Below are 12,509 nucleotides of genomic sequence, written 5' to 3' on the forward strand. Positions count from 1 at the left end.
TGGCGGGTTTGACATGTTTGTAAGTGATGAACAATCCCCTACCATGTGACAATCCCATAACATCACCATATAAAAACAACCTATAAGATTTAGTCAAAAATATATTGACTCATCAGAAGTACTGTGGATTCATTAATTTTCGTTGGATACCAATTTTCGTGAATTTCTTGGTTACAAATGAACCACAAAATTAATTGTTCAACCAATGATAAATTTTCTATAGGCTTATATGTAGACTTCATCAAAACCACGAAATTAAATATCCCTGAACATGCTAGTTTTCCTTAATCCATGAAAATTGGTACCCACGAAAATTAATGAATGAGCAGTATACAAAGCAGAAAAAAACATCTGTCAAAAACAGATTGGAAGTGGCATGGTATTTATACATCTTTCACAATTAAAGACATGTAGTACAGATCCCAAACTACTTACAGTGACTGACAGCTAGTTCAAAGCCAACAACAACTAATTAAAAAAAATCATGTATCTAATTCTAATAAATCAATCTGTACACATAACACATCTAAATTATGGATTTAGCTAAAGAAATTAACAGCTTACCACAACTGCCACTTTTCAGTGAGTGGAGGAGACCATGTGAGTATTAATGATGATATAATACCCTGCATTTGAAACAGATGCACTTACTAAAAAATCACAGACGAATAAAAAATCTTTTTGAATGTGGCAATGAAGTTTTTCATTCTACAATCAGTAGTGTAGGAATGGATATGATGCCACTGCTGGTGGAGATTTATTTCCCTGAGGGTATCACAAACCCAGTAGTCAGCACTTTTTGTGCTGACATGAATTATTGATATGTGTCATGAATATAGGCCAAGAGACTTTAGAATTAGAACGTTATCTTATGTAATTGTTTCCCGTACTTTCGCGCACACTATTGTTAATGTAACGTAACGTTATTGTTACGTATCTATATATATATTCTTACAATCATAAAGCATCTGAACTAGCAAGACGTTATTTTCTTGAACAACAAAACTGAATTACCCTCAAGATATTGGTGCCGTGACCAGGATTCATTTATTTCTCAAGAACTAGTAGAGAAACTCCATATAAAACCAACTGGTATAGTAAGCATGGAAATTTCTGCATTTGGCGGGAAAGAAGGTGATGTACGCAACCGGGAGAAAGCAACATTATCCATTGAGACCAAAAGAAAAGAAAGAATTCCAATGGAAGTAATTATTGTTCCAAAAATTGCCGCACCGATACATATGAAGAAACGGGTAAACATTAACAGCTTGCCCTATTTACGAGGATTACAACTTGCCCACCCAGTCACGCAGGATGAAAAGTTTTCCATTTGACTTCTCGTTGGAGCAGATTACTACTGGTCTTTAGTACAAGATGAAATTATTCGAGGTGACGGACCAACAGCTGTTAAATCCATAATAGGCTAGTTGCTATCAGGACCGCTGAACACAGATACTGACAATATACAATGGAACTCTACAATGATGAATGTTTTAGTGGCGCACAAACCCGAGGAGTGCGATTTACAGAAATTTTGGGAAATTGAGTCGAGCGGAGTAGAGGCGGATTCTGATGAAAACACACAAAATGTACAAAACCTAATGCTTGAGTACCAAAACTCTAGCATTACTTTTAAGGAAAATAAATATGTCGCAAAACTACCATGGACACCAGATCATCCCGAGTTACCCACTAATGAATATATAGCAAGAAGGAGGACCCAGAATGTTATAGAAAGGTAGGCTAAGGGAGCTACCATTTGACTTTTATGGGGGGGGGGGGGGGGGGGCTAGGATGAAATTTGAAAAAAATAGGCAGGACAGGAGTTTTGAGTAAAAAAAAGGCAGGATGAGACACTTTGCAAAAAAAAAAGGCAGGATGACAATTTAGGTAAAAAAAGTCAGGATAAACAAATAAAAAAAAAAGGCAGGACCGAATAGAGTGAAAAATAAAAAGGCAGGACAGAGATTACAACTAAAAAAAAATGCAGGACAAAATTTTTCATCCTAGCCCCCCCCCCCCCCCCCCCCCCCCCCCCATAAAAATCAAATGGTAGCTCCCTAAAGATCCGGATATGTTAAATCTATACGACAAGATTATCAAAGAACAGGTGATGAAAGACTTCATAGAAAAGGTACCCATTACAGAAATAGATCGCGAGCATGGAAGAATCCACTACATACCACACCATCCCGTTAAGAAAGATTCAAACACGACCCCTATTAGGATTGTATATGACTGCAGTTGCCATGGAAATCCAGATTTACCCAGCCTTAATGACTGCCTATCTTCAGCACCACCTATTTTAAATAAATTGACAACCATTCTTACAAGATTTAGATTAGGAAAATATGGCATCACAACGGACATAGAAAAAGCATTTTTACAAGTAAGACTTGATAATGATGGCCGAGACGCCACACGTTTCTTTTGGTTGTCCGATTCAACTGACCCAACAAGTGAGTTGATTATGTACAGATTCAAAGTGGTTCTTTTTGGAGTAACGTGTTCGCCGTTTATTTTAAACGCAACATTACTGAAACATTTATCCATGAATCAGAGCAAAGTAGCAACAATTCTACAAGAAGATCTATATGTTGACAATGTACTATCTAGCATGAACTCGGAAGAAGCCACAATTAAATACTTTAATGAATCCAGAGAACTGCTAAAACAGGGAGGCTTCAATTTACGGTCATGGATGTCCAACAGCGACAAACTCAGAGATTTGGCCCTATCGGAAAAAGTACTGGATTCAGACAAGGAGACAAAAATATTGGGAATGCGCTGGGATGCAGAATCAGATACACTCAGCTTTGCCGAAACAAAACAATTAAAGATGGACACACAGTTAACAAAACGTGAACTTTTGAGACAGTCTTCCGCTATATATGACCCGTTAGGACTACTCGGACCGATAACAATTAGAGCAAAAACACTTATTCAAGAACTTTGGAAAAAAGGATATGCATGGGACGAGACACTACCAAAAGAAATTGAAAACGAATGGACCGATGTGAAGCATGACATCTTACAGATAACTACGAAACTTAAAATACAGAGATACTATTTTGCAAACGAGGACGAAAAAACTAGCGGGTCTACTCTACACATCTTTGTTGATGCAAGTCAGAAAGCAGAGGCGGATTTAGGGGGGGGGCAGGGGGCCCGGCCCCCCCTTTTTGGGGAAAAATTTGGTTGCTTATATAAGGAATCACTGAAGCGTGACTGGAGCGGGCCCCCTCTTAGGTCAGTCAGTGGGCCCCCACTTATGAAAATTCCTGGATCCGCCAGTGGAAAGTATACGGAGCTTCCGTTTACTTGAGTAAAGGCACAGGGTCGACACTTGTTATCGCGAAGAACCGTGTTGCACCGTTGAAATTAATAACTCTACCAAAATTAGAATTAATGGCTGCAGTGATCGGAGCACGACTCTCAAAAGATGTAATCGAAAACTTAGGAATTAAAAGAGCAGTATTTTGGAGCGATAGCCAAATAGTTCTACACTGGCTCACCTCATCGAAATCGTTAAACAAGTTTGTGAAAAATCGTGTTAGTGAAATTAAAGAATTAACTGAAACTCATGAATGGAAATATGTACCCACAGAAATGAACCCAGCTGACCTACAAACACGTGGATTGACTGCATCGCAATTTGAAGATTCGACATTATGGATGAATGGACCCCAGTGGTTAACGGACGACCGTAAATATCACCGGACCAGAGACACAGAAGTGACGATAAAATACCAAGTGATCCGCCGCGAATATCACAAATCATAGACATGAACAGGTATTCTGATCTAAATAAACTTTTAACTGTAACTGGATATGTCTTGAAATTCGTTAAGAACTGCCAGAAAGAACGTCCATATCGACTACAGAGTTCACAAGGTGACAGGAACCTAAGAACAAGTCTAACAAAAGAGGACATTTCATTAGCTATGGATTTATGGATCAAAGATACACAGCAAGACAGGTTCGTGAAAGAGCTAGAACATATTTCGTTAAATCCGAAAGTTAAATCACTGCCGCTTGTACAACAGTTACGTTTATATTTGGATGAAAATGGAATCATACGATGTAAAGGCAGAATACAAAATTCATCTCTAGAAGAAAACGCGAAGTTTCCTATATTATTACCAAAGAACCACAAGCTTACAGATTTTGTTATTATGAACGCACATCTAAGAAACCTACATACAGGAGTCGGTCAGACAATAACACATATATGGCAATCTTACTGGATACCAGCAATTCGACAATGTGTGAACAGTGTCTTACGTAAATGCATACAATGCCAAAAAATAATTGGTAAACCGTACAACAGCCCGGAACCACCACCACTACCAAAGGATCGAGTTAAAGACACCATACCATTTTGCACAACTGGGATAGATTTTGCCGGACCTCTACACATCAACACAACCGCGAAAGGTATATATATGTTTATTCACATGTGCATGTATACGAGCTATACATTTGGAACTTGTACCTGATTTGTCATTGAACACTTTTATTTTAGCATTTAGACGTTTTATCAGTCGAAAAGGAACGCCACAAACTATTTAATCTGATAACGCACCTACATTTATAGCCGCATCAAATGCACTTCAAAGTCAGCTGAATTTGCATATCAACTGGAAATTCATTCCGAAAGGAGCGCCGTGGTATGGCGGATGGTGGGAACGTCTAATTGGCTTAACGAAAATGACATTAAAGAAAGTATTTGGTAAAGCACTCGTCAGCGAACAATCTCACTGAGATTGAAACTATTATAAACAATCGCCCACTTACATGTATATCTTCAGATATAAGAGATCCCGAACCCTTGACGCCATCTCATCTTTTACACGGAAGGCTTATTACGACAACAGAGATACACAACGACAAACACAACGCGATTATTCAAGAACTTGATACGATCACAGCAAACAAACTATTTGAGAGAAAAGGACTTTTATTAGTCCATTTCGCAAAACGTTGGTCTAATGAATATCTTACCGGATTACGTGAATATCATCGAGCCTCTGGAAAACATACTGGACAAGTTAACATCGGTGATGTAGTTCAACTAGGAGGTGAATCACCACGACTTTTATGGAGATTAGGAACAATAGAAGACTTCATCAAAGGAGGAGATGGACTTATTCGAGCAGCAAAAGTACGGACTTCTAGAGGACTAGTTACCACACGACCAATTGTGAAGTTATATCCATTAGAACTATAGTAACTGTTATAGGATTTTTGTGAAGGACAGTTAACGTAAAGTGAAATTACAAAAAAAACTTTCAATGTGATCCATTTATAGAACTTTAAAGTTTTGATTATTTATCATTTAAAATAATTTTATTTCTTATGCATTTTGAGGCCCCCAGAATGTCGTGAATATAGGCCAAGAGACTTTAGAATTACAAACGTTATCTTATGTAATTGTTTCCCGTACTTTCGCGCACACTTTTGTTAATGTAACGTAACGTTATTGTTACGTATCTATATATATATTCTTACGATCATAAAGCATCTGAACTAGCAAGACGTTATTTTCTTCCACAACAAAAGTGAATTACACTCAAGATAATATGGTTATATTTATAAATCATATGTTTACAAAATTTAGAATTTTTGAAATACTAAAGCTTTTCTACCTCAAGCATAGATTACCTTAGCTGGATTGGCAAAACATTTAGGAATTTTGGTCCTCAATGCTCTTCAACTTGGTACTTTATTTGGCCTTTTTAACTTTTTTGGATTCGAGCGTCACTGATGAGTCTTTTGTAGACGAAACGCGCGTCTGGCGTATATACAAAATTTAGTCCTGGTATCTATGATGAGTTTATTTACTGTCTGTACATGTATATTACAATGTATTTTTGTCATGGTTTACAAATCTTGCAATGATGACATGACCTGTTGTTGTAGACATCCATAGAACTGGTTCCTCTTTGTAATAATCCACCTTTAAACCATTCATACCATATATACCTGGTCCCTGTATGGTAAAAGTTTTGATTATTTTACCCATTGAGTTTGTTACAAGGATGCTAAGGGGTCTCAAAGATAGTGGACATTCAGTACTTATAAGATTATTAAAAGGATCTAGAGTTAAGCTTTTTCCTTTCCATGTTTCATCAGACGGTCGAAGGCATTGGTAACTCATATCACGTTTGAGACAAACCAGATGTGACTTACCAGAGAGGAATAAGTCTCCATCATTATTTTGAGCAATATAATGAATTTCATTGAACATAGGTGTTTTATCAATATCTAACTGGATTTCCTTTATAAGCATTTTCTGTTCTGAAAAGATAGCAATTTTACTTTGATCCTCCTTCCATAATAAAACCAACAGATGATTTTCTTTATTTGTATCGATTCCTCTGGTAAGATAGGGGTTAAAGTTTTCAAATTCACATATAGTGTAATTATTGGAGTCCGCTGTATCAAGATGCACCACATTGATACTGGTTTTCCGACTTGAACAATATAAATTCCCATGTTTATCACAGGTTGAGAAAAATATAACGAAATCTAGTTTTTCTTTTGCTAAGATTTTCCCTGACCTATTAACAAGGCAAAGGTTATAATTCATTGTGGAAACCCATGTTTTTCCATCAGGTCTAACAGTTACAGTATATACTGATGAATCGCCAGTTTCAACCTTGAATTTATTTATTACTTCTAGAGAGTCACAATATTTTGACTTTTCTTTCCCATCTGGACCGATCCTGTTGTCTTCTTTCACCTCTCCAAACAATGTTCTGACATCAGCGGATGCTTTGTATTCAAAAGTTAAAGGACAAGGAAAATCCACATTCACACTGAGGGACATGGAATCTAACATAGGTTCCGAGTCTTGAACAAACTGCAAAGCCATTTCCTCGTCTTCTTTGATGTTTTCCAGTATTTTCTTATAATTATTGATCTTTTTCTCATGCTTTTGACACATTTCAACCGATTTCTTTATGAACTCATCAAGTTTCTGAATAGCATCAAATTCGTTTTTTTCTACTTCTTTCATAAGCTCTTTCTCTTTTAAAACAATGTCTTCTTGTAAAAGTCTCGATCTCTCATTTATTGCTTGTTTCATTTGTGAAGTTTTCTCGACATAGACTCTTTTGTAGGTTTCTGCATCACTGATTTTCTTATTTAAGGATATAAAGTCTTTTTCTTTTTCATTAATTTTCTTGTTGAATTTTGTCATGTGATTATCATCAGGTTCTTTTGCATCTTGTGGTTCAGTTTCTGAAATTATAAATTTATAAAATTGGTGTGATATATTACACTAGCAAATCAATTCTAAACTGAAGCAGTTATTTTGATCTGAACAGCTATTCTAAAAGACTGAAAAATAAATTGTTAAGCCTATTCAGTCTTTCGGTCATTTTTCAGACTTATCCTCTGAGGTAAATTCAGTACTGTTCTTACAATTTGCTTGATGTCAAATAAGATTGTTTCAGTCTATATTCAGATAGTTAAGTTGTTATTTACTTGCACAAAACAACATCATATTGAATTGTCTGAAAAGCTACTGAACCGTACTGGATGCCAAATATCTTAACCCTACTGAATGTACAACAATAGGTACCAGGATTATTATTTAGTACGCCAAACGCGCGTTTCGTCTACATAGACTCATCAGTGACGCTCATATCAAAATATTTATAAAGCCAAACAAGTACTAAGTTGAAGAGCATTGATGATCCAAAATTCCAAAAAGCTGTGCCAAATAAGTCTGAGGTAATTTATGCCTGGGATAAGAAAATCGTTAAAACATTAACTAAAAAAGGCAACAGTAGTATACCGCTGTTCGAAATTTATAATCGATTGAGAAAAAAAACAACAAATCCGGGTTACAAATTAAAAATGAGGGAAACACATCAAATATAAAAGGAGAACTACGTCACAACAGAATCACAACATTAAAATGTAACACACACAGAAACGAACTATAATATAACAATGGTCATTTTCCTGACTTGGTACAGGACATTTTAAGAAAAAAAAATGGTGAGTTGAACCTGGTTTTTCGGCGAGCCAAACCTCGCGGTTTTATGGTATTATTAAATATAACATTAAAATGACAACATTACATGATAGGACTACAGTACAAATAAATGCAAGAACATTCAGGACAAAAAAATACACAAATAAACATTACAATAGGACATTTCGACATGCTAATAGTTATCAAAGGTATCAGGCTTATAATTTATACACCATACGTGCGTTTTATCTACCTAAGACTCACCAGTGACGATCAGATCAAAATAGTAAAGCAAGTCAAACAAGTACAAAGTTGAAGATTATTTGTGACCTAAAACTCTAAAAAGTGGTGCCAAATACGGCTATGGTTATTTATGCCTGGGATAAGAAAATCATTTTAATATTTAGAATAATGACACTGGTTATGTGTAATATTTTTCATATGAAACGGAAACCTAGCTTATGACCATGAGTATTAATCAGTCTTACAATCCAATCAAATTATTTGTCTCTAAAGGCGTCTCCCAATTATCTGTAAATGTTGTATAGATTTACACTTTTTTTTTTACACATTTGAGCATCCAACACAATTATCTACCCTAAACTTGCGAATTACTTCATCAATAAAAAAGAGATGAGAACTTATACCTCAGACTAATAGAAAAATATATTAGTTCCAACTTATACAAAACTGATACTTGTCAAATAAAAGTATAGAAACTTACGAATACATTGCGATGATGTATGAACTGGAAGTTTTTGTGAGGTTTCTATTACTCTGTCAAGCTTTTCATTCAAAGCATCAAGTGTTCTGTCGATAGAAGTTTGATTTGACACCATTTGATCGGATGTTTGTTCTAAGTGTTGTAAAATATCCTAAAACATAAATTGTACAAATCCGAAAGTTGACATTATAAAAGAAAATACCACTATTTTTAACAGCTTTTGTTCTCATATACATCTATAACAGCAGAAATAGTTTGCCAATCGAAAAAAAATTAAAAGATTTCAGTATATCCATAAATATGTATGGCAAAACTGAACTATATAAGGACCTATATCATAGTATCAATAATTGATTATGGGCCTCATGAAAAAATCTAGGACCTACATAATTGATCAAGGTTCCATTTTAGGATATCCTGAAATATTTCAGGATACCCATAATTTAATCCTATAAAATTTATGAATTAGTATCTGTCAGATTACGCCAAATAGTTTTTTGTTATATTGAACATGTTTAAGTATTTCTTAAATTGAATTAATAAGGATGTCTTGAAATAATTTTGACCTATGTAAATATTAAAGAAGACCATGAAATAGAATTGTTGCGGTTCTGAAATATAAAATTCTGAAGGTCCATACATAATAACGATTTTCTGAAATAAACCAATTATGACCGATTATTTGCCGAGGACCTCCTTAATAACAACACTCTTAACTAAACTGTGCCTTATATATTGTGTTTTTTCCAACTATGTCTAAAAACTTTTATTTAACATTCTTAACTATTTTTAAAACATATGTTCCCTGCAGTCCTCGGCTTGAGTTTGATGTGTTCATCAGTTGATTTTGCCATTTGATTATGGATTTTCTGTTTTGAATTTTCCTCGGTATTTTTGTGATTTTACTTTGTAATTGAAATGTAAGCAACCCTTACTTGTTTGATATCAGTGTTATCTCTTATTTCTTTTAACATGCTGGTATGGTATTGCTGGTACAGACTTTCCTCGAGAGCTCCTGTTTTGATGAAATCAATTTTCATAAGAAATTCGCCTTCAGTTTCTCTTGAACATTCTCTGCTTAGTGATAAGATACAAGCTTGCGCTTGCTGCCATTTTGTTTCGTATTCTTGGTCTGAAATCGACACTTCCAGAGCATGTCCATATACATTGTTTCTGATGTCAGTAAGTTCGTCTACTTTTTTCCGTAAGGAACACAGATTTATCAAAAGGATTCTTATGAACTTTTTATCTTGTATATTATTCAATGATGTTCCTGCTATAGCCTTCACACTGCACGCATTCCCGGGACTACCACAGGAGGGACATGTTGTTTTGAGATTTGTGACTTTATAGATATTTGTCCACTGTTTATCCGTTATGATCTGATTTGTATTGTTTGGTTGACATCCTTTCGGACATAAACAAAAAGTATGTTGTGGTTGCCACAGATGGTAAAGGTCGTGCTTATGCTTGTTTAGAAAAGATTCTGTCGTTTCACCAACCAGTAAGCTATCTGCGAAAAGTTTTTCACAACAATTAACTAATAAACATCTCACAAGGGTGAAATCTAAATGGTCAGCTGTTAAAGACGGTTTTGATGACAGTTGGCAGCAGCAGAATTCAGACGCATTACATTGTACAGGTGAAGCACCAAGTGGTTTTGATGGTTTTCTGTCGAACAATATTTCCAACTGAACCAAATTCAAAACCCTTTTCCTTGGCAGCCTATAGTTTGGTGTACATTTGCAACATTTGACAGTGTTGTAATAAAGATGATACAAATCATGTTCATAAATACTAAGTAGATATTGAAGTGTTATATTCTCTGTTGACAAATAACGTTTCAGTAGTTCTCTTTTAGCTTTTGTGCCGAGATTCAGAATAAGAGAAATGATTCGATAGAAATTCTCTCGTTCTTTCTCCATCTGTTAAAATTTTTCCCTGTAAAAGAAAAAAGAAAATAAATGTGAGCTTGTCTCATTTCTTTGCGTTCATTGTCTGCCTGGAGACGTACAGTAACCCTTTTATTAGTGCCTAATTTTACAATTGCATCCGTTGAACTAGATTACAAAGGTGTTTTTTTCACTATTGTTTGTATCATAAGAACAGATATATAGCAGGTTTGCAGAATAACAAAAACAAATATAATTTTTTTTGTTGCTGACTATTGGTATATAAAAGATAGGCCAAAGATACCAAAGGGACATTTTCAGGACCGGTCTGAGGAAAGTATGAATGAAGTCATGACAACTAATATTATTCTGTCACCTGATGACCCGAATTCCCAAGAAAAGTACTATATATTTTTCTAACTCATTCATTAATGTACTAACACTGAGTTGTAGACAACAAAGGTATCAAAGGTACCAGGATTTTAATACACCAGACGCGTGTTTCGTCTACATAAGACTCATCAGTGACGCTCAGATCAAAATAGTTATAAAGCCAAACAAGTACAAAGTTGAAATGCATTGCGGGACCAAAATTCAAAACAGTTGTACCAAATACGGCTAAGGTAATCTATTCCTGGGATAAGAAAATCATAAGTGTTTCGAAAAATTAAAATTTTGTAACAGGAGTGCTGACTACTTGAAATTGAAAATTGTTTAATGAAAGAGGCGGGTCACCTTACTACAAACTGTGTTGTTACAATTAATCTTTGATACACATCATGTCTGAAAGTGTAAAGTCAAATAAACTATTTAAAACACTAGCACTAGATTTAGTATATAATTGTTGTACTTACGTTTGTTAATCTGTAAAATTCATCAAAATAAAAATAATCTCAAGTGAAAGTTTCCCGAACTCAAGACTTTTATAATAATTCTCCTCATGAATCATATTTTCGATGAATGAAAGGTTCACCTGGTTATATGTGTACAAATGTATATGTATTTATGTACAGATAACATGAAATGTTTGTGTAGGATTATGAAAATCAATCAATTAGATTTGTGTTGATCAAATGAATACGAACAAACAAACACTGTCAAATACATGATTTGCAAATCACGGCGCCCAAAAAGAGCAGAAAAATTACAATAATTTTTCAAACATGATACATAAGTAAAATTAAACAAGGTTATTCAAATTATAATATGACAAATTTTGATGTAATTGATTAACATATAATATTAAAATAAATGAAATAAGTAATTTGAAATAGTAGAAATATATGATATAAAATGATCCATTGCGCATGTTTGTTATTCTGGACCCTTTACTGAACAGCAAACTTCTATATAGCATCATTATGATTAATAAATACGACAAAATAAGTAGTTGTGTATTAGGTCCCTACCTAAACTCCACTGCGAACATTGTCTTTTAACTCTAGTGTCTAGTTTTAAAAGGTTCTAAATAATAGAACAAGAGCCCCCCATCCGAGTTACTAATATCTTGAGAATAAAGTGGCAAACACCTCTCCACTCACCAAACTGCTGGTAATACGTCACTTCCCTCACACAAACAGCTGGTAAATATAATTCACTTAAACTGCTGGTAAATATAATTCACTTAAACTGCTGGTAAAATCCTCATCACTAAAACTGCCCATAATTTCTGCGTCTCTCAAATACGTCTAAGGTAATCTATGCCTGGGATAATAAAACCATTAGTAATTAGGAAGATTTATAATTTTGTTAACAGGAAATTTATAAAAATTACCATATAGTTGATATTCATGACAACACCGAAGTGGTGATACCCTCGGGGACGAAACGTCCACCAGCAGTGGCATCGATCCAGTGGTGTAAAAAGTTATCAAAGGTACCAGACTTATAATTGAATACACCAGAC

General features: G+C 34.8%; 2 protein-coding genes across 4 annotated transcripts; one reads left to right on the plus strand and one right to left on the minus strand.

The window, feature by feature from the left end:
- The first annotated feature begins 1,103 nt into the window (after positions 1-1,103).
- On the plus strand, positions 1,104-5,230 carry LOC143066242 (uncharacterized). The gene is made up of 5 exons (XM_076239234.1): positions 1,104-1,205; positions 1,638-1,738; positions 2,245-3,124; positions 3,852-4,437; positions 4,968-5,230. The coding sequence occupies exons 1-5, from the start codon at positions 1,104-1,106 to the stop codon at positions 5,228-5,230; spliced, it is 1,932 nt and encodes a 643-aa protein (XP_076095349.1).
- A 592-nt stretch (positions 5,231-5,822) lies between these two features.
- LOC143067693 (uncharacterized) lies at positions 5,823-12,212 on the minus strand. Of its 3 annotated transcripts, none has more exons than XM_076241153.1 (4): positions 12,145-12,212; positions 9,647-10,652; positions 8,712-8,862; positions 5,823-7,245 (listed from the first exon to the last, which is right to left on the minus strand). In XM_076241153.1, the coding sequence occupies exons 2-4, from the start codon at positions 10,634-10,636 to the stop codon at positions 5,861-5,863; spliced, it is 2,526 nt and encodes an 841-aa protein (XP_076097268.1). In that variant the 5' UTR covers positions 10,637-10,652; positions 12,145-12,212; the 3' UTR covers positions 5,823-5,860. The 3 variants fall into 3 exon arrangements, with proteins under 3 accessions (XP_076097268.1, XP_076097267.1, XP_076097266.1); XM_076241152.1 differs by lacking the exon at positions 12,145-12,212 and adding an exon at positions 12,013-12,134; XM_076241151.1 differs by lacking the exon at positions 12,145-12,212 and adding an exon at positions 11,458-11,635.
- Between the last annotated feature and the right edge of the window lie 297 nt (positions 12,213-12,509).

This window comes from Mytilus galloprovincialis, chromosome 3 (genome assembly GCF_965363235.1).
Source record: "Mytilus galloprovincialis chromosome 3, xbMytGall1.hap1.1, whole genome shotgun sequence".
NCBI lineage: Eukaryota > Metazoa > Mollusca > Bivalvia > Mytilida > Mytilidae > Mytilus > Mytilus galloprovincialis.